General features: G+C 43.6%; 1 protein-coding gene across 8 annotated transcripts in view; it reads right to left on the reverse strand.

The window, feature by feature from the left end:
* The window catches only part of TMOD1 (tropomodulin 1), a 151782-nt gene that overhangs the window by 67802 nt on the left and 60680 nt on the right, over window positions 1–23300 (reverse strand). For all 8 annotated transcript variants that reach the window (XM_056519026.1, XM_056518988.1, XM_056519044.1 and 5 more), the window contains one exon: window positions 7880–7999. In XM_056519026.1, coding sequence (XP_056375001.1) covers window positions 7880–7999 — 120 coding nt within the window. The remainder of the gene's footprint in view (window positions 1–7879; window positions 8000–23300) is intronic.

Consider the following 23300-nt stretch of genomic DNA (forward strand, 5'->3'; position numbering starts at 1 on the left):
GATAATATGATTTGTGATTTGAAATCCCTGGAAAGTGGACATTTAGAATGTATCACATCTGTCAAAAGACTACAGTGCTAACCCACCTTTGGTGTCACATCATTCTTATTGCATAAGGGTGGTTTTGCGCCTTTTTTTTTTTTTTTTTTTTTTTTTTTTATTAAAGAATTTTTCTTTAAAACAGATATGTCACAGTAAAGAAAATATAAGTACGTAGAATAATAAACAAATGTCATTACATATTAACAAGACCAGGTTACAATATGGTAATCTGTATAGATCCGGCTGTCAAGATGTTGTAAAGTCCAGATGTTCTCAGGTCGGCTTTGTGAGTATCCAGGGAAGGCCCTACGTCAGGGACATTGAGCATAGATAGAAGCCGTTACCTGATAAATAATGAAGCTAGGATTTTATGAAGTGGTATCAGTGGGTAATAGTAACATCTCTAGACCTCCTCACAATCCGGATCTATTACACCTCAGCTGATGGTCAATAATCCAGATAACATGCAATGAAGAAGATATAAACTAATGTAAATAAAAAGCAGGAGGTAGAAGGTTTGTAAGAGGTAGAAGGGGGGGGGGGGAGTTATATAGAGATAGAGACAGGTAAGTAGGGAGGATAAAGATGAAGTATCTGCTTGGCTCCAGCTGCTCGAGGTCCGTCTACTGCCTCAGACCGTCTCAGGGATTAGACATATATTAATCCCACTGGCGCCACAGTTTTTTGCCCAAAAGCATTGTGACTAGATGTTAGCTGAAAGTCTATAGTGAAATATAAAACATACTAAGCACAGTGCTTTTTTGTTTTAAGGAGTTATTCAGCATTTTGCAAAGATTCATATTCCGCTGGGGCTAAAAAAAACTATACTTTCCTACCCCCAATCCCCTCTGGTCCTCCTTTGCTCCCATTCTGCTAGTCTGGTCCACTTATCCTCTGTCTTCACCCTGTTTCTGAGTCAAGCGCATGGCCTGGTAGCTCAGCCAATTGCTGGCCAAGACGGGACCCTGCTGCGGCCATTGACTGGCTGAGTTAACAGGTCCTGCTCTGAATACTCAGGGAACCAGGGCTAGGTAAGTATAGATTTTTTAAAGGCTCATGGGCCCTTATGCAAGTATTCAGCTTGGGTTTGCCTCTTCCCAACTTATCTTTACTTTACAAGGACGCTCTTATCAGGCACAGTCAGAACCATAATAAACTGTTTTATCAAGGAACTTACGAGTGACATCTACTCTGATAAGAGCCACTGTGGCCCCTTAAACAATTAACCAAGTCACTTTCACCCTACTAAACTGTGTCATTAAACTGTGCCACTACCCCTTTTATGAACTGTAACACTGTTCATATAAACTGTGCCACTGACTCTAAATACTTTACAAGGACGCTCTTATCAGGCACAGTCAGAACCATAATAAACTGTTTTATCAAGGAACTTACGAGTGACATCTACTCTGATAAGAGCCACTGTGGCCCCTTAAACAATTAACCAAGTCACTTTCAACCTACTAAACTGTGTCATTAAACTGTGCCACTACCCCTTTTATGAACTATAACACTGTTCATATAAACTGTGCCACTGACTCTAAATACTGTGCCATTGCTCCGTTTATGAACTGTAACAATATCCCCATAATCTGTGCCCACATATTAATTGTGCCACTGTCCTAACACAAGTGGACACAATGCTAATCACCGAGACACCATGCTGACGGTTTTGTTGCCCATATAAGAAAACCCACAAAGTAAGGGAGGGAGCTGTCTGAGGAAGCCGTGTCCTTGTTATCAGCAATTATACAATCTTCCTATAAGCATTTTGTAGGAATAAGGGGTAAGATTCATATTTAAATAGGTTCACTACTTGACAGGGCCAACGCTAAGTCAACTTCAAAGTCAGATAAGGGCATGCTCTGGTTTTTACCATGTAAAACTACATATTCTATACGTGAGAAATGGTAAGGATTTATTGAGAGTTGTTGTTTTTACCCATCATTGCTAAAGATCTTACAAGTGACAACAGCATTGATTAAACACAGACAGAATACACAGTGACAGTGACGTTTGCTGACATTGTCTCTGTAATTCTTTCATTTCTTCTTGATTTGGATCAGACCACGAATGTAATACTGCCACACACAGCACCCCTGAATATAATACTGCTACACAGTGTTCAGTACTGCTACACACTGTACCCCTAAATATAATACTGCCACACACAGCACCGCTGAATATAATACTGCTGCACACTGTTTTCAATATAATATTGCCACACACTGTACCCCTGAATATAATATTGCCACACACTGTGCAGCCGAATATAACCCCGAGACACACTGTACCCTCTGAATATAGTACTGCCACACGCTGCCACACTGAATAGAATACCACTACACACTGTGCACCCAAAATATGACCCTGCCACACACTGTACCCTCTGATCATAACACTGTCACGCATTGTGCTTCCTGAATATAACCTTGCCACACACTGTGCACTCTGCATAAGACCCTGACATACATTGCGCCCTGACTATAACCCTGCTACACACTGTACCCTCTGAATATAAACCTGCCACACAGTGTGCCCCCTGTATAGAGCCCTGCCACAAACTGTACCCTTTGAATACGATACTTTAATCCACTTTAATTTCAGTTTGTATGAATCCCACCCCTGTATTGTACCTCTCCATTTTCCTCTGCCCCCACAGACTCCTCTATCTTACTCTAGACCCCACTGTCCTCCTCCAGATGCCTCTGTCTTCACTTGATAGACCCGTGTCCTTCCCCCAGACCCTTCTGTCTACATTTTACAGACACCTTTGTGTCTTTGTGTCGTGCTCCAGACTCCTTTCCCCACATCTGGATTCAGGATTGTGCCTGTGTTTCTGTAGGTATACTGCAGTTCTTGTCCTGGGGTATCTGGTGGGAGGGAGAGCAGAGGAGCACTTGCAGCCAGTGCAGAAATGAAGAACATCGTTGTCACTTGGGCACGTGGCATGGCCGGGCAGCGAACAGGCTGAATCTCAACCCTGGTGACAGAGGCATAAGTAGAAAAGCTGGGCCTCATAGCAAAAATCAAAATTGTACCCCTCCCATTATTGCTAGAACAAAGAGTTATATTGAATCCATATATTTCTTGCTTTGCTTTCACAAGCTGAGCACTTCTGTCCTTTCATTCTAGGAACAAGTTGGGATCTTAGCAGTCAGACCTTCACTGATCAAAAATTCTGACATGTCGCTATGACATATCAGAAATTTAAAAGGGGTTTTCCCAGCTCATTAAAGAAGATGTCCAGTGGTAACAAACGTATCCTCTATCCGCAAGATAGGGGACAAATGTCTGATTACGGGGGCTCTGTGTGGCTCCTGGCTTGTCAATCAGTCTGTTGTGTGAGCCAAGAGCATGTCACAGAGCCTCAGTGCACAGAGCCCTCCTTGTCCTCAGTGCACAGAGCCCTGCTTGTCCTCAGTGTACAGTGCCCTACTTGTCCTCAGTGCACAGAGCCCTGCTTGTCCTCAGTGCACAGAGCCCTGCTTGTCCTCAGTGCACAGAGCCCTGCTTGTCCTCAGTGTACAGAGCTCTGCTTTTCCTCAGTGCACAGAGCCCTGCTTGTTCTCAGTGCAAAGCGCCCTGCTTGTCCTAAGTGCAGAGCCCTGCTTGTCCCCTGTGCACAGCGCCCTGCTTGTCCTCAGTACAGAGCCCTGCTTGTCCTCAGTGTACAGCGCCCTGCTTGTCCTCAGTGTACAGAGCTCTGCTTGTCCTCAGTGTACAGAGCCCTGCTTATCCTCACTGCACAGAGCCCTGCTTGTCCTCACTGCACAGAGCCCTGCTTGTCCTCACTGCACAGAGCCCTGCCTGTCCTCAGTGCACAGAGCACTGCTTGTCCTCAGTGTACAGAGCCCTGCTTGTCCTCAGTGCACAGAACCCTGCTTGTCCTCAGTGAACAGAGCCCTGCTTGTCCTCAGTGCACAGAGCCCTGCTTGTCCGCCCACATTATTTCTGTATTTTGTCTTGTCCCTGCAATATACACATTTTTAAACCTATTAACCAAAGTTTTCTGCTAATTACAGGTACACTTTAAGCACCAAGCTCATGTCCTTTTTACATATCTGGAGGAGCCCCAAACTATTTTAGGGGGCTGTACAGTTCTGTGCAAAAGGTTTAGATAGGTGTTAAAAAAAACTGCAAAGTAAGATGTCTCCCGTCAGAAAAGCATCTGATTTGCTCTAAGTTTTTATTGTGCCCCAGGACAAACCCGAGTTCTTCCAAAAACTGTGCACAAGTATTTAGAAGAATGAATGCTGTTTATAAGGCAAAGGGTGGTCACACCAAACATTGATTTGATTTAGATTTCTCTTATGCTCATTTGCATTTTGTTAATTGACAAAAATAAACTATTATCTCTTCTATGTTTGAAAGCATGCTTACTTTTTAAAGTAGTTTTTCTTTCACGTGAAAAAGTTGGAAAAAACAGACCTAGGCACAGTTAGTATTTTGTGCGCGTATAATGGGGAATAATATGATTAAAGATGTGGCTGGTATCAAAATATATTATACTTTATTAAAGGGGTATTCCAGGATTTTTTTTTTATTTGACTATGCTACAGGGGCTGTAAAGTTAGTGTAGTTCATAATATAGTGTCTTTACCTGTGTGTGACGGTTTTCTCACAATTCTTATGTGATTTTCATCCCAATATTTATTTTTAACAGCATACAAAATGACTGCTGTCTCAGATTTCTCCCAGCTTGCAATGCGGTCGAGACCTGACTAACTAGTCAGCTGATGACAGGGAGCCTGTCTGCTTCAATGGGTGGAGAGAGCAATCTGAAAGTAATGCAACAGCTGGAGGCATCCTGATTGAAAACCACAGGTCTGCAGCTCATTTATGTTTCAATGGGTGGGGTAGCTGATTTGTGTGAAGGAGGAAAATGGTATCAAAGGATTTGTAGTCAAACAAGAAAACTGAAAACTGGAAATACAAGTTCACCGAAAGCTAGCTACAGTGTTATGGTAATCTCACAGCATAGCCATTTAGCCCAAGACAAGTGCAGATCCTTCCTAAGCATGTCCATTACTGTCTCCCAGGTAGGTACTAAAATCACCTTATGCTGGATAACCCCTTTAAGTAGTTTAAAATAGGATCAAGTCTCTGAGCAGGGCCCTTGCTACAGAGACAGTGGTTGGTATAATATATGTTATGTTAAAAGCAGTGTATCATAATATGGCATAAATAATAGTTTTAAAATAGTGGTTACCAGTCTTGACAAGGATAATATATGCAATAAAATATCAAATAAAATAAAAAGTATAAATAGTTGCAGCGCTGGAAATATACAGTTTGTGGGTGATACAGTTATAGTCTGTTATAGTCTATTGTATTAGTAGAATAGCGGTGTGCAGGTTGGCACGGGTGATGGTGCTCACAGCACACCTGGCCTGATGGAAAATACCTGCAATCTTCTTTGAGAGTTTGTCCCGTCTGTGGTGAAGATGTCTTGGCACGTAGGTCTGTTAGACAGATGGCTTGAAGCTGCATCCGGCCCTGGATAGGTGAGTTACCGGCAGCGAGGATAGGGATCGTGGGAGCGGGGATATGCAGAGCACTCACTGCAGTCGCGTCCTCGTGCTGTGGCAGTTGCTCAGTGGATGGTGGTCCGCTAGGTAGGGGACTCCAGTCCTTGATAATGAAGGTTAGGTCCTTCTCAAGGATTTTAATGGATAGTAGCCAATAGTAGCCAGATGCGTTTTGGGGAGAACCCCCTTTTTCAATGGCAAAAATGAGAATGAGAATAGTCCTGGAAATCTGTTCTTATATAAGGTGCCATTTTAATTGGCATGTAGCCGTTAAGTACCAACAGATGATACGAATCATGGATTCCTCCATATGATTTAGGAGTGATGTAGGTATCTATAAACCTATGTAAACCACGGACTATACATGGTTTAAAGCAATATAAAAGTATATAAACTGTTTATGCAAGTCTTTAAAAAGCAAGATTACCAGCCAAAAACTCTCAATTTTATAACAAACTAGCTGAGTACAAGGCGTTGACCGGTTTTTCCTTCTTAATCCTTGTTGGGGAGGAAAATCAATAAAGGAGGAAGCTTTTGACTTCATATCCCGTCCTCATATTGTCATATCCAAACCCCATATCCCGTAATATACAGTGGTTTTGAAGAAGCTTCTATCTCATGTCGCAGCACTCCACAGAACAGAGAAACCATATGTGGTGGAGGGGTAGGAAGCAAGCATAGTTGCTCAAATGGTGTGAGCTGTCTATGTGTTTGTGACTGAGGTTTGAGAGATTGGTAAAAGTGTCAGAGTCTACCATATAGTAGCCAGTTACATGGAACTAAGGGGTTTAAATCTGAGAGAGGAGTCAAATTATGATTAGAAAGAGCTTGAAAAAGGCATTGTTTACCGGAAAACCCAAAAGAGAACAAAGTCCTGTATCCTCAGTGAATTGTGGATTACTACAAAGGGGAGTAAGAGGTCCTGGCCATGAGGATAAACCCCGCCTGTTTATGACCAAATCCCAGATGGGTACTGTAGTTCTTAAAATATATGGAAGAGATGACCTAAGGGGACAGTTAGGAGGGGCAATCCATGGTAACGCCACTGGGTGCACAGGTGAAAGGCTAGACTCAAGGATCATACACTACTTTATATTAGAGTAATGACAGGGATCCAGTGTTCTGGTATAGACAGTAGCCAAGTTATAAAGGCGGAAATCAGGGAGGCCAATGCCTCCTTACGCCAGATTAATAAATTATTAGGAAGTCTCAGACCTCCCGGATGCCAAACAAATTGTGAGCAAAGAAACCAAAGTCTCTTAAAGAATGAATTCAGCAGCCTAATAGACAACGTTTGTAACAAATAAAGACTCCTAAGGAAGGACATCCATTTTTAGTGCAGCCATTTTATCAAATCAAGAAAGAGTAAGCAGATACCATTGTTTTAAATCTATTTCAATAGCAGAAAGAAGGGGCGGAAAATTTGCCTGAAATAGGTCATTAAGATGAGCCAATAGGTGTACCCCTAGATAGCGTAAGGAATAGGATTGAGTCTTGAAAGGAAATTGAGAGGTAAACCAAAAAAAAAAAATCTCAAAAGGATAGATATGTTTAAGAGCTCTGACTTACTGTATGTGTATTTACCTTAAAATTAAAGATAGCTCTGAATTCAGAGGATTTTTCTAAAATCACTGGTACAGAAATATGCATTGAGGTGACTTATAATAACAAATCATCGGCAAACAAATAATTTATTTGAATCATCTCATATTATGACACCCGGAAAAGCTATGTTCTGTCTGAATGCCACCGCCAGATACTCCATGGTCATAACATACAAAAGAGGGGACAGGGGACACCCCTGTCTGGTGCCATTATGAATATTAAAACAGGAGGAAAACATATCATTAGCCTTAATCTGTGTGGTACCACCCATATAAAGAGAAAAAATTATAACGTAGAAGTCGGCCCTGCACCCAGCACCCCCAAAACTAGTCGCAAAAAATCCCATCCCACCCTGTCAAAAGCTTTTTCAACATCGATGGAAAGCAGACATGCTTTAATATTATTTGATCTAAAGGTGACGAAGAGTGAGCATGTCCTTAGAGTGTTGTCCCTTGCCTCCCTACCAGACACAAACCCGACCTGATCCATATGTATCAGGGAGGGAAGCAGGGGACTCAAACGTGATACCAATACTTTAGAAAAAAAAAAGATCAGTCATTTTTATTACAGTCAGTTATTCTCCAGCTCCTTTCTTTGAAAACGATTATTATTATTTTATACACACAGCCACTAAAATATTCAAACTAGATTAAACCTTTTTCATACTGTTTGATGTCTTCACTTATTAGGCTTATACTTGCCTGCAATGTCACACAGCTCAGCGTCAGAGGCATTGGCCAAGGCTTCTTCCAGTTCTGGTTCAAGAGTGACACTTTCTAAAACAGGATTTACCGGCTTAATCTTGGGAATCCATGGTTTTCCTTAAAATATGAATAGTATAGTATTAGTGAGAATAATAATAATAACAATAATAATAATAATAATGATACAATTACTCTTTATATGTATATATGTATGTCATACTTGATTTGTAATGATTTTCTGTAAAACCAATTTGACTCATTTAACATTCTTAAAGGGGTAGTTCAGTTAATAATTTGTATCTATTAGTTTCCTCCTTCATAGTTTTTTATTTTTGCAATAAACATCCATTAAAAATGTACACTCCTTCCACCACTATTCTTATGGTGGAATGTCATCAAAACCCTTTTCTGCCTCCCTGTTCTGGCATCTTTGTCTCGGCGGCTGTCCCTCCTCCTACACCTTCTGAGACGGAGATCACATGACTCAACTGCTGAGACGTTCCCCTGACTCTCCATCTGCGAGAGAGAGTGGGAGACTTCTTCTGCCTAGCAACACCCATGAGGTAGCGCGTCTGGTCCCATACGCTCCTGGCACTGATGACTGCCCTGGAGCGCAGAAGAGGGAGATGAGCAGCCGCAGAAACTCGGGTGACCCGCGGCAGTCACACTGACGGGAGCAGAAATAGTGGTGGTGAGTATGAATTTCTGTTTTGTTATTTTCTTTTTTCTTTGCAGCTCCCGCTCCCCTGTTACAGCTCCCGCTCCCGTGCTACAGCTCCTGCTCCCCTGTTACAGTTCAGGGTCCCCTGCTACAGCTCCCGGTCCCCTGCTACAGCTCCCGCGCTACAGTTCAGGGTCCCCTGCTACAGCTCCCGGTCCCCTGCTGCGCCGAGCCGCTCACCGGGTCTGGCCCTCAGTGATGTGAGTGAGTGTTTGTGTGTGCCTCTGTCTCTGTGTGTGTCTGTGTGTGTGTGTTTTTGTCTGTGTCTGTGTCTGTGTGTAGTTTTGCAACATCTGGAGGAGTACATTTTGTATACCACTGCACACTGGTCTCCAAACTGTTGCCCTCCAGATGTTACAAAACTAAAACTCCCAGCATGCACTGACAGCTGAAGTGTATGCTAAGAGTTTTATATATGCAACAGATGGAAGTGCATGGTTTTGAGACCACTGTGTAGTGGTCACCAATCCTTTGCCCTCCAGATGCTGCAATGCTACAACTCCCAGCATGTCCGCATTGTACAGGCATGCTGCAGAGCTACAACTCCAAACATGCATGGGCTGTCTTGGCATGCTGGGAGTTGTAGTTGTGCAACATCTACAGGGGCATAGTTTGTAGACCATTGCAAAGTGGTTTCTAAGCTGTGGCCCTCCAGATGTTGCAAAACTACAACTCCCAGCATGCCCGGACAGCCTCTGGTTACCTAGGTATGCTGAGAGTTTTAGTTTTGCAACAGCTGGAGGCACCCTGGTTGGGAAACACTGATTATATATAATATATAAAAATATTATTATATGTATATACATATAAAAGATATCTAATACGCACAATGAAAAAAATACATATGTTTGTGTATGGGTATTCTTGTTCAAATATATATGTGTATATGTAATGTATATATACAGCCTATATATACAGGGTGGGCCATTTATATGGATACACCTTAAAATGGGAATGGTTGGTGATATTAACTTCCTGTTTGTGGCACATTAGTATATGTGAGGGGGAAACTTTTCAGGATGGGCGGTGACCATGGCGGCCATTTTGAAGTCGGCCGTTTTGAATCCAACTTTAGTTTTTCAATAGGAAGAGGGTCATGTGACACATCAAAGTTTAATGGGGATTTCACAAGAAAAACAATGATGTGCTTGGTTTTAACGTAACATTATTCTTTCATGAGTTATTTACAAGTTTCTGACCACTTATAAAATGTGTTCAATGTGCTGCCCATTGTGTTGGATTGTCAATGCAACCCTCTTCTCCCACTCTTCACACACCGATAGCAACACCGCAGGAGAAATGCTAGCACAGGCTTCCAGTATCCATAGTTTCAGGTGCTGCACATCTCGTATCTTCACAGCATAGACAATTGCCTTCAGATGACCCCAAAGATAAAAGTCTAAGGGGTCAGATCGGGAGACCTTGGGGGGCCATTCGACTGGCCCATGACGACCAATCCACTTTCCAGGAAACTGTTCATCTAGGAATGCTCGGACCTGACACCCATAATGTGGTGGTGCACCATCTTGTGAGGTGTCAGGTCCGAGCATTCCTAGATGAACAGTTTCCTGGAAAGTGGATTGGTCATCGTGGGCAAGTCGAATGGCCCCCAAGGTCTCCTGATCTGACCCCCTTAGACTTTTATCTTTGGGGTTATCTGAAGACAATTGTCTATGCTGTGAAGATGCGAGATGTGCAGCACCTGAAACTACAGATACTGGCCTGTTCTAGCATTTCTCCTGCGGTGTTGCTATAAGTGTGTGAAGAGTTGGAGAAGAGGGTTGCATTGACAATCCAACACAATGGGCAGCACATTGAACACATTTTATAGGTGGTCAGAAACTTGTAAATAACTCATGAAAGAATAAAGTTACGTTAAAACCAAGCACATGATTGTTTTTCTTGTGAAATTCCCAATAACTTTGATGTGTCACATGACCCTCTTCCTATTGAAAAAACAAAAGTTGGATTCAAAATGGCCAAATTCAAAATGGCCGCCATGGTCACCACCCATCTTGAAAAGTTTCCCCCCCTCACATATACTAATGTGCCACAAACAGGAAGTTAATATCACCAACCATTCCCATTTTATTAATGTGTATCCATATAAATGGCCCACCCTGTATATTATGCTTTAATACAGCTTTATTGGGAGATATCTATCTCTCTCTCTCTCTCTCTCTCTCTCCCTCTCCCCCTCTCTCTCTATATATATATATATATATATATATATATATATATATATATATATATATATATATAGCTGAGCACCCGGCATTGCCCGGTTTTTCCTTCCTAATACTTTTTGGGGGGGAAAATCAACAAAGGAGGAAGCTTTTGACTTCATATCCCGTCCTCATATATTGTTATCATATCCCAACCCCATATCACGTCCTCATATCTCAACCTCATATCCCGTCCTGATATCCTGTCATCATATCTCGACCTCATATCCTGACCTCGTAACCCGTCCTCATATCTCGTTCTCATATCCCGACCTCATATCCCGTCCTCATATCCAGACCTTATATCTCAACCTCCTATCCCAACCTCCTATCCCGTCCTCATATCTCAACCTCATATCCCATCCTCGTATCCTGACCTTCTATCTTGACCTCATTTTGCGTCCTCCTATCTCGATCTCATATCCCGACCTCATATCCCATCCTCACATTCCGTCCTCACATCCCGTCCTCATATCCTGTCCTTATATCCCGTCCTCATATCCCGACCTTATGTCCCATCCTCATACCCAGTCCTCAGGTGGGACTGATTTGTGATGAAGATATTGTAAGCTGAAAATAGAAGGGGTCGTGGCTTTGTGGGACAGGGCGTGATTTGCAAGCCAGACCGATGCACAAAATGGGTAGATAATAAAAAGTGTGGGGCTTAAAATGTGGGCGTGTCTTTGTGAGATGGGGTGTGGCTTGCAAGCCGGATTGAACATTCACCAGGAGATGCAGAGTGGAGCTTGTGGAGTAAGGTACTGGAAGTCCCATATATTTGCATGGGACTTGAAACAAAAACCCATCTTTTATAAGGGTGTAGGTAAGGGTTAATTTAACTATCTTAACTTTTTATTTGACATATAAGTAATATGTGTACCAGGTATTATGGAAATATCTCCAGCTGTACGGAAGTTATGTGGGAACATACATTTCTGTAATGGAGCTGGATCCTCTACCTTGTGGCTGATGACTTGGATCATATCGGGGAGCGGAGTCTAAGGTGCCGCTGGTCTTCACCAGAGCCTTCCGCAAGGTAGGATGGGCTTGCTGCGGCAGGTGACACCCAGGTCGCTACCCCCACACGGCTCGACCACACAGGTTACTGGGCAAGACAAGGTACCGAAGGAAGAAGCAGTAGCATAGTCAAAGTAGCAGAAGGTCAAGGCAGGCGGCAAAGATCCATAGTCAAAAAACGTAGCAGGAAGGTCTGGATACACGGGTATGGCAAAACAGGCAATAGGAACGCTTTCTCGCAGGCAATAGGCACTGATGATCCAGCAGGGAAGTGTGGGTGGTGCAAACAACTTATCATGTGGTGTCAGGTGTATTCACTAATTATGGGCATACTGGCCCTTTAAATTTCAGAGCTCCGGCACGCGCGAGCCCTAAGGGTCGGCAACGCGCAGGCCGGAGCAGAAAGACAGGAGGAGTGGAGCGAGGTAGGAGACGGCCTGGATTCACATGCGGGCGCGTCCCGCGATGCGAATCCCGGCCCCGCCGGCAGTTGGGGACACAGGGACACTGCGCTCATGGCCGGTGCTTGCGGCTGGAGTGCAGTGTGTAACAGTACCCCCCCCTTTGGTCTCCCCCTCCTTTTACAGCTCAAGAATCTTTTGAGAAGATCCTGATGTAGGATGATATCCTGTGGTTCCCAAGATCTCTCCTCTGGTCCGAATCCCTCCCAATCTACAAGAAAGAAATGTTTTCCTCTGATTAGTTTGGAGTCCAGAATTTCCTTGGCAGAATATACATCAGAGGTACCCGAGACGGGAGTAGGAAGAATGTCCTTTTTAGAGCAGCGGTTATGGATGGCGGGTTTCAAGAGGGAGACGTGAAGAGAATTTGGGATCCGAAGGGAGGAAGGAAAATGAAGAGAATAAGCCACTGGATTTAGACGTTTCTTGACCTTGAAAGGACCCAAATAGCGTGGGCCCAGTTTGTAACAGGGTACTCTGAAGCGGATATATTTAGATGACAACCACACCTTGTCCCCGGGTGAGTATTCAGGAGGAGGGCGCCTTTTCTTGTCTGCTTGAAATTTCATACGGGTTATGGCACGAAGAAGGGAGAGACGAGTCTTCTTCCAGATGGAGGCGAAGTTCCCTACTAGTTCATCTGCCATAGGGACACCGGAGGGAGAAGACAAGGGCAAAGGTGGACGAGGATGAAGTCCATAGACCACAAAGAAGGGTGAAGTTCCTGTGGATTTGGTATCCCTATGGTTGTAAGTAAACTCAGCCCAGGGTAGTAGTTCAGCCCAGTCGTCTTGGCGGGCAGAAACAAAGTGGCGACGGTAATCTCCCAAGATCTGGTTCACCCTCTCAACTTGACCATTAGATTGGGGATGATAGGCCGAGGAGAAATCCAACTTAACTTGAAGATATGAGCAGAGTGCCCTCCAGAATTTGGAGACGAACTGGACTCCTCGGTCAGAGACAATATGTGTCGGTAATCCATGGAGACAGAAGATATGGGAAAGGAACAGTTTAGCTAGTTGAGGTGCAGATGGTAAACCAGGCAAGGGCAAGAAATGAGCCATTTTAGAAAATCGATCCACAACAACCCAGATGACCGTATTGCCGGTAGACGAAGGAAGGTCAGTAATGAAGTCCATTGCAATGTTAGTCCAGGGCAGGTCAGGGACACGCAAAAGATGTAGAAGACCGGCAGACTTAACACATGGTGTTTTGTCCCGGGCACAGACTGAGCAGGAAGGAACAAAGTCAATGACATCCCATTTCAGACTGGGCCACCAATACTGTCGGGAAATAAATTAATTGCAAGGATTTAAGGATACCGGCATCACCAGTCAACAGAGAGGAATAACCCCATGTCAAGATTCAGAATCTCAGACGAGGAGATACGAAAGTCTTCCCAGGGAGGCAGATGCTGAAGACTTGCTGGTGCAGCGGAAATAAGACGATCAGGAGGAACAATATGCTGAAGATGTGATTCCAGGTCTTGTACCTCAGAATATCTAGATAAAGCGTCAGCACGAAAATTCTTCTCTGCAGGACGGAAATGGATAAAAAAGTTAAACCTGGAGAACAGGGACCAGTGAGCCTGTCGAGGGTTGAGACGATGGGCTGACTGAAGATAGAGCAAGTTCTTGTGATCCGTATAGATGGTTATTGGATGCACTGAGCCCTCTAATAGATGTCGCCATTCTTCCAAGGCCAACTTAATAGCCAGGAGCTCATGATCTCCTATTGTATAATTTCTCTCTACTGGAGAGAATGTCTTAGAGAAAAATCCACAAGTCACAGACCTTCCCTTGTGAGATCTTTGTGTCAAGACTGCTCCTGCACCAACTGAAGATACATCCACCTCTAAAGTTATTGGCTTGTCTGGATCAGGTCTTGAAAACACTGGAGCAGAAGCAAAGGCAGACTTCAAGTGTTTGAACGCTTCTTCGGCCTCTGGAGTCCAGACTTTCGGATTGGCAGTCTTTTTGGTAAGAGATACGATGGGGGCAACCAAGGTGGAATAGTAAGGAATAAACTGCCGATAATAATTGGCAAAGCTAAGGAAACACTGAATCGCCCTCAGACCAGAAGGTTGAGGCCACTCCAGTACAGAGGATAATTTGTTAGGATAAATTTGTAGTCCTTGACTGGTAACAATATACCCCAAAAACGGAAGACTAGTTTTTTCAAAGGTAAACTTTTCAAGTTTTGCATAGAGTTGGTTGTCTCGGAGACGCTGTAAAACTTGACGGAGATGGAGACGATGAGTGTGGATATTGGGCGAATAGATGAGACTGTCATCCAAATAGACAACGACACAGGAGTAGAGAAGGTCCCGAAAAATGTCTTTGACAAACTCCTGGAAGACTGCTGGAGCATTACATAGACCAAATGGCATTACAAGGTACTCAAAATGTCCATCTCGAGTATTAAACGCAGTCTTCCACTTGTCCCCTTCTCTTATACGAATCAAGTTATAGGCACCACAAAGATCCAGTTTGGAGAAAATCCTGGCACCTCGAAGACGAACAAACAACTCCGAGATTAAAGTAAGGGGATAACGTTTTTTTACTGTAATTTTATTTAGTCCTCGGTAAGCGATGCAAGGACGCAACATTCCATCTTTTTTTTCGACGAAGAAGAACCCGGCTCTGGCAGGAGAAGAGGATTTCCTGATAAATCCCTTCTGAAGGTTCTCCTGGATGTAGGTTTACATGGCCTGGGTTTCAGGAACAGACAAGGGGTAGATTCGGCCCCTGGGAGGTGTGGTACCAGGCAGTAAACCAAGGGGACAATCGTATGGACTATGTGGAGGCAAAACTTCAGCTTGCTTTTCACTGAAGACATCAGCAAAGTCCTGGAGGAACGAAGGTAAACCGGACAGAGGACTAGACGATGATTTCAACTTAATCACACGTATATGAATATAGTGGTTGTTGCAGTACGGACCCCAGCGAAGAACTTCTCCTGTTTTCCAATCCATCTGTGGGACATAAAGATGTAACCAAGGTAGGCCAAGCAAAAGTGGATAAGTACAGTGTGGGAGTACGTAGAAGGACAAATTCTCCGTATGCAGGAACCCGATCTGCATCGACAGGTGTTCTGTGCAATATAGCACGGTACAGTCCAGTCTTTCTCCATTGACCGTAGAGGTGTACAGTGGTTCTAAGAGGCGGGACAGTGGCAGATGATACCTATGTAAAAAAAGAAAAATGGCAGCAGCACACTTGGTCAACAAAATGGAGGCTCTTAGCGCACTTTTTGATCAAAACATGCCCCCCATCCACCACGCGGAGGTGGCCTCATATCGGATGGGACCCTAAACATTCACTCACCTCAGGCTGGGTAACATGCTGGATCCACTAACAACCCAAAACCACCTCCTGTGAAAAAGGGTAGGGGATGCATGGCTACATAGGGAGCCACTCCCCCTAAATTGCTGCGGCAGGAGACACCCAGGTCACTACCCCCGACACGGCTCGACCACACAGGTTACTGGGCAAGGCGAGGTACCGAAGGAAGAAGCAGTAGCATAGTCAACGTAGCAGAAGGTCAAGGCAGGCGGCAAAGGTTCGTAGTCAAAAAATGTAGCAGGAAGGTCTGGATACACGGGTATGGCAAAACAGGCAATAGGAATGCTTTCTCGCAGGCAATAGGCACTCAAGATCTGGCAGGGAAGTGTGGGAGGTGCAAACAACTTATAATGTGGTGTCAGGTGTATTTAGAAATTATGGGCATACTGGCCATTTAACCCCTTAAGGACATAGGGCGTATCCATACGCCCCCGTTTCCAAGTCCTTAAGGACCGAGGGCGTATGGATACGCCCTGAGCATTTCCGGCCCCCACCGCTAGCCGGAGGGGAGCCGGTGCCCGATGCCTGCTGAAATCGTTCAGCAGGCATCCCGGCATATCGCCCAGGGGGGTCATTATGTCCCCCCATGTCGGCGATTGCCGCAGATCGCTGGACAATTCAGTCCAGCGATCTGCGGCAGATTCCGGGTCATTCGGGTCTCCAGTGACCCGATGACCCGGAATTACTGGCTGATCGGGGCCGTCTCTGACAGCCAGAGGCAGCAGGGGTGAGGTGGCACTGGTGCCACCTCACGATCGCCCTGATTCGTCGGCCGGATTACCGGCCGACCAATCAGGGCGCCTGCTGCGGGTGTCACTCCCGCAACCCGCTCCGCCCCTCTTCCGGAGGACGTGAGCGGGTGCGGGAAGATGACCCCCGGTGCTGGGGACCCCGATCCCCGGCGTCCCTGTTGGGATCGGGGCCCCAGGAGCAGCGGCGGCGACGACGAGGGACTGACCTGTGCTGCTGGATCGTTGGAGGTGAGTGACAGCCTCCTGCTGTTGCTTAGCAACAGCTCCCAGCATGCAACAAGGGCATGCTGGGAGCTGTAGTTATGCAACAGCAGGAGGCAGACCACCACAACTCCCAGCATGCCCTTATGGGCATGCTGGGACTTATAGTTTTGCAACAGCTGAAGGCACATTCTTTCTATGTAAAAGTGTACCTTCAGCTGTTGTGTAACTACAACTCCCAGCTTGCACAATCAGCTAAAGTGCATGCTGGGAGTTGTAGTGGTGCATCTGGTGGTTGCATAACTACAACTCCCAGCATGCCCGTTGGCTGTCGGTGACTGCTGAGAGTTGTAGTTTTGCAACAGCTGAAGGCACACTGAGTTAAGTAGTAAACCAGTGTGTCTCCAGCTGTTGCATAACTACAATCCCCAGCATCCCCAGCCAATGTAGTATGCCTCCGGCTGTTGCATAACTACAAGACCCAGCATGCCCTTCCGCTGTCTGTACATGCTGGGGGTTGTAGCTTTTGCAACAGCTGAAGGCACACTGGTTGCAAAACACTGAGTTTGTTACCAAACTCGGTGTTTCACAACCTGTGTGTCTCCAGCTGTTGCAAAACTACAACTCCCAGCATGCACTGATAGACCGTACATGCTGGGAGTTGTAGTTTTGCAACAGCTGTATGTTTCCCCCCCCCCAATGTGAATGTACAGGGTACACTCACATGGGCGGAGGATTACAGTAAGTATCCGGCTGCAAGTTTGAGCTGCGGCAAATTTTCTGTCGCAGCTCAAACTGCCAGCGAGAAACTACTGTGAACCCCCCGCCCATGCGACTGTACCCTAAAAACACTACACTACACTAACACACAAGAAAATAAAAAGTAAAAAACACTACATATACACATACCCCTACACAGCCCCCCTCCCCTCCCCAATAAAAATGAAAAACGTCTGGTACATCACTGTTTCCAAAACGGAGCATCCAGCGGTTGCAAAACTACAACTCCCAGCATGCACTGATAGACCGTCCATGCTGGGAGTTGTAGTTTTGCAACAGCTGGATGTTCCCCCCTCCAATGTGAACGTACAGGGTACACTCACATGGGCGGAGGATTACAGTAAGTATCCGGCTGCAAGTTTGAGCTGCGTTAAATTTTCTGCCGCAGCTCAAACTGCCAGCGAGAAACTACTGTGAACCCCCCGCCCATGCGACTGTACCCTAAAAACACTACACTACACTACCACACAATAAAATAAAAAGTAAAAAACACTACATATACACATACCCCTACACAGCCCCCCTCCCCTCCCCAATAAAAATGAAAAACGTCTGGTACGCCACTGTTTCCAGAACGGAGCCTCCAGCTGTTGCAAAACAACTACTCCCAGTATTGCCAGATAGCCACTGACTGTCCAGGCATGCTGGGAGTTTTACAACAGCTGGAGGCCCCCTGTTTGGGAATCACTGGCGTAGAATACCCCTATGTCCACCCCTATGCAATCCCTAATTTAGGCCTCAAATGCGCATGGCACTCTCACTTTGGAGCCCTGTCGTATTTCCAGGCAACAGTTTAGGGCCACATATGGGGTATCGCCGTACTCGGGAGAAATTGGGCTTCAAATTTTCTGGGGTATTTTTTGCTATTACCCTTTTTAAAAATGTAAAATTTTTGGGAAAACAAGCATTTTAGGTAAAAAAAAATTTTTTTTTTTTACGTATACAAAAGTCATAAAACACCTGTGGGGTATAAAGGTTCACTTAACCCCTTGTTACGTTCCCCGAGGGGTCTAGTTTCCAAAATGGTATGCCATGTGTTTTTTTTTTTTGCTGTCCTGGCACCATAGGGGCTTCCTAAATGCGGCATGCCCCCAGAGCAAAATTTGCTTTCAAAAAGCCAAACGTGACTCCTTCTCTTCTGAGACCTGTAGTGCGCCAGAAGAGCACTTTTCACCCCCATATGGGGTGTTTTCTGAATCGGGAGAAATTGGGCTTCAAATTTTGGGGGGTGTTTTCTGCTATTACCCTTTTTAAAAATGTAAAAATTTTGGGAAACCAAGCATTTTAGGTAAAAAAAAATAAAAAATGTTCACATATGCAAAAGTCGTGAAACACCTGTAGGGTATTAAGGTTCACATTACCCCTTGTTACGTTCCCCGAGGGGTCTAGTTTCCAAAATGGTATGCCATGTGTTTTTTTTTGCTGTTCTGGCACCATAGGGGCTTCCTAAATGCGGCATGCCCCCAGAGCAAAATTTGCTTTCAAAAAGCCAAATGTGACTCCTTCTCTTCTGAGACCTGTAGTGCGCCAGCAGAGCACTTTTCACCCCCATATGGGGTGTTTTCTGAATCGGGAGAAATTGTGCTTCAAATTTTGGGGGGTGTTTTCTGCTATTACCCTTTTTAAAAATGTAAAAATTTTGGGAAACCAAGCATTTTAGGTAAAAAAAAAATAAAAAATGTTCACATATGCAAAAGTCGAGAAACACCTGTAGGGTATTAAGGTTCACATTACCCCTTGTTACGTTCCCCGAGGGGTCTAGTTTCCAAAATGGTATGCCATGTGTTTTTTTTGCTGTTCTGGCACCATAGGGGCTTCCTAAATGCGACATGCCCCCAGAGCAAAATTTGCTTCAAAAAGCCAAATGTGACTCCTGCTCTTCTGAGACCTGTAGTGCGCCAGCAGAGCAATTTTCACCCCCATATGGGGTGTTTTCTGAATCGGGAGAAATTGGGTTTCAAATTTTGGGGGGTATTTTCTGCTATTACACTTTTTAAAAATGTAAAATTTTTGGGAAACCAAGCATTTTAGGTAAAAAATATATAATTTTTTTTACATATGCTAAAGTCGTGAAACACCTGTGGGGTATTAAGGTTCACTTTACCCCTTGTTACGTTCCCTGAGGAGTCTAGTTTCCAAAATGGTATGCCATGTGTGTTTTTTTGCTGTTCTGGCACCATAGGGGCTTCCTAAAGGTGACATGCCCCCCAAAAACCATTTGACGCTCCTTCCCTTCTGAGCCCTCTACTGCGCCCGCTGAACAATTAACATAGACATATGAGGTATGTGCTTACTCGAGAGAAATTGGGTTTCAAATACAAGTAAAAATTTTCTCCTTTTTACCCCTTTCAAAAATTCAAAAATTGGGTCTACAAGAAAATGCGAGTGTAAAAAATGAAGATTTTGAATTTTCTCCTTCACTTTGCTGCTATTCCTGTGAAACACCTAAAGGGTTAATACACTTATTGAATGTCATTTTGAATACTTTGGGGGGTGTAGTTTTTATAATGGGGTCTTTTATGGGGCATTTCTAATATGAAGGCCCTTCAAATCCACTTCAAACGTGAACTGGTCCATGAAAAATAGCGAGTTTGAAAATTTTGTGAAAAATGTCAAAATTGCTGCTGAACTTTGAAGCCCTCTGGTGTCTTCCAAAAGTAAAAACTCATAAATTTTATGATGCAGACATAAAGTAGACATATTGTATATGTGAACCCAAAAAAAATATATTTTGAATATCCATTTTCCTTACAAGCAGAGAGCTTCAAAGTTAGAAAAATGCAAAATTTTAATTTTTTTCATCAAATTTGGTGATTTTTCACCAAGAAAGGATGCAAGTTACCATAAAATTTTACTACTAAGTTAAAGTAGAATATGTCACGAAAAAACAATCTCGGAATCAGAATGATAACTAAAAGCATTCCAGAGTTATTAATGTTTAAAGTGACAGTGGTCAGAATTGCAAAAAACGCTCCGGTCCTTAAGGTGAAAAAGGGCTCGGTCCTTAAGGGGTTAAATTTCAGAGCTCCGGCACGCACGCGCCCTAAGGGACAGCGACGCACGCGCCGGAGCTGAGAGACAGAAGGAGCAGAGCGAGGTAAGAGACGGGCCAGGATTCGCATGCGGGCGCATCCCGCAACACTGCGCTCACGGCAGGTGCTTGTGGCCGGAGCGCAGTGTGTAACAATTTCCTATTGATTTACATGGGACTTTAAACAAAAACCATGACCCTCACAAATGGGGGTAGTTAAGGGTTAAATTAACTATCCCCTATTTTAAGTGGACATATAAGTAACATGTGACCAAGTATTATCGAAATATCTCCACCTGTTTGGAAGTTATGCAGTAACATATTTCCCATAGACTTTTATGGGACTTTAACCCCTTAACGACAATGGACGTAAAAGTACGTCATGGTGATGTGGTACCGGAGCGGTGCTCGAGTCATGTGCGGCAGGTCCCGGCTGATATCAGCAGCCAGGGACCCGCCGGTAATGGCGGACATCGGCAATCGCGTGGATGTCCGCCATTAACCCCTTAGATGCCGTGATCAATACAGATCATGGCATCTGCAGCAGTGCGGTACTTAGAATGGATGATCGGATCGCCTGCAGACCAGAGCAGAAGATCACCGATAATACTGATCAGTGCTATGTCCTATACATAGCACTGAACAGTATCAGCAATCAATTGTTTGCTATGAATAGTCCCCTATGGGGACATAAAAAGTGTAAAAAAAAAGGATAAAGTGTAAATAATAAAGGATAAAAAATGTTAAAATCCCCTTCCCCAATAAAAAAGTAAAACGTCCGTTTTTCCCATTTCACCCCCAAAGAAGCGTAAAAAAAATTATTAATACACATATTTGGTATGGCCGCGTGTGTAAAAGTCTGAACTATTAAAATATATTGTTAATTATCCCATACAGTGAACGGCATAAACGTAAAAAAAAATAAAAAAAATTCCAAAATTGCAGCTTTTTTGTCACATTCTATTCCCCAAAAAATTTATAAAACATTGGTACTGATAAAACTTACAGATCATGGCGCAAAAAATGAGCCCTCATATCACCCCATATACGGAAAAATTAGAAAGTTATAGGTTGTCAAAATAGGGCAATTTCAAACATACTAATTTTGTTAAAATAGTTTGAGATTTTTTTTAAGCAGTACAATTAAAGAAAAGCATATAACATGGGTATCATTTTAATCGTATTGACCCACAGAATAAAGAAAACATGTCATTTTTAACAGAAAGTGTACAGTGAGAACACAAAACCTTCAAAAATTTGCTAAAATGCTTTCTTTTCAATTTTCCCACATAAATAATATTTGTTTTGTTGCGCCGTACATTTTATGGTAAAATAAGTGATGTAATTACTAAGAACAATTGGTGACGCAAAAAACAAAAATGCAAAAATAAAATTGGTCTGGTCCTTAAGGCCAAAATGGGCCTGGTCCTTAAGGGGTTAAACAAAAAACCCTGACCCTGGCAAATGGGGGTGATTGAGGGTTAAATTACCTATCCTATGTTTGTTGTTGACATCTAAGTAACATGTGTACCAAGTTTCATGGTAATATCTTTAGCCGTTTGGACGTGATGCTGGAACATACACACATACATACACAAACACATACACACACACATTGGCCCTGATTTATTAAAATCTGAGTGTTCTTTCTGGAGTGTTTTAGATTTCACTCCACTTTTTCTGGGAGCTGATTTACTAATGTGTCGCACGTGTCGGTTCATTTTCTGTCGCATGTTTTTTTTTTGTGTCACGGGGGAAAATGTGTCGCACATTCTCTGAGTTAAAATAAAAAAAACAAAAAACATGGGTATAGAATACACATCATCAATAACATGTGCCAAACCAAACAAGCAAAATACATGATTTAATGGGAATTAAGCAGCAAAATAGAACTAAAAAAATGTAATGGACTTAGACCATCTAATATAGGAGTTTAAAAACGACCTCCGCCCAAAAAAAAAAAAAATAATAATAATAATAATATATATATATATATATATATTAGTTAGGAGTAGCCGTATTAGTCCAGTGATGCAAAAAGCAAAATCATCGGTAGTTGCAGTATCTTGTAATACCTTTTTTATTGGACTAACAAGATTATGTAGAGACAAGCTTTCGGGACTCACAAATAGGATTAGAGACACTTATACCCACCGATCCCAAAACAGAGACATTCTACATGCTCCCAAAAATCCACAAATCTGGAAACCCTGGCAGACCAATAATAACAGGTACGGACACACTAACTGAACAGATATCTGGTTTGGTAGAAAACACACTAAAACCCTTTGTTACACGCACCAGCAGCTTCATACAGGACACCCCTGACTTTCTTAACAAACTGAGTCAGATTACGAACTTGCCTGCCAAGTCCATATTGGTAACAATGGATGTAGAATCTCTGTATAGTAACATCCCACACAGAGATGGAATTGAGGCCTGCTCACTGTTCCTCTCCTCCCAGACCCACAACCAGAAATACAGCCCTTAGATCATCACCAAACTAATAGAATTCATTCTCACACACAACTACTTAGGCTTCAACAGTGAAATATACCTACAGATGATGGGAACTGCTATGGGGACCAGGATGGCACCACAATATGCCAATCTGTTCATGGCTGACCTTGAAGAGCGATTCCTGAATACCCAAATTTACAGATACTACAGATACATTGATGATATTTTCATTGTTTGGACTGAAGGAGAGGATAAACTCAAACAATTTCATGATGCCTTCAACACATTTAATCCATCCATCAAACTCAAAATGGACTTCTATACAGAAAGTGTAAACTTTCTGTACACCACTGTAACTATAAACAAGGACACAATACAAACATCTGTATACAGAAAACCCACAGACCGATTCAGCTATCTAAACAA

The sequence above is a fragment of the Hyla sarda genome, chromosome 1 (assembly GCF_029499605.1).
Source record: "Hyla sarda isolate aHylSar1 chromosome 1, aHylSar1.hap1, whole genome shotgun sequence".
NCBI lineage: Eukaryota > Metazoa > Chordata > Amphibia > Anura > Hylidae > Hyla > Hyla sarda.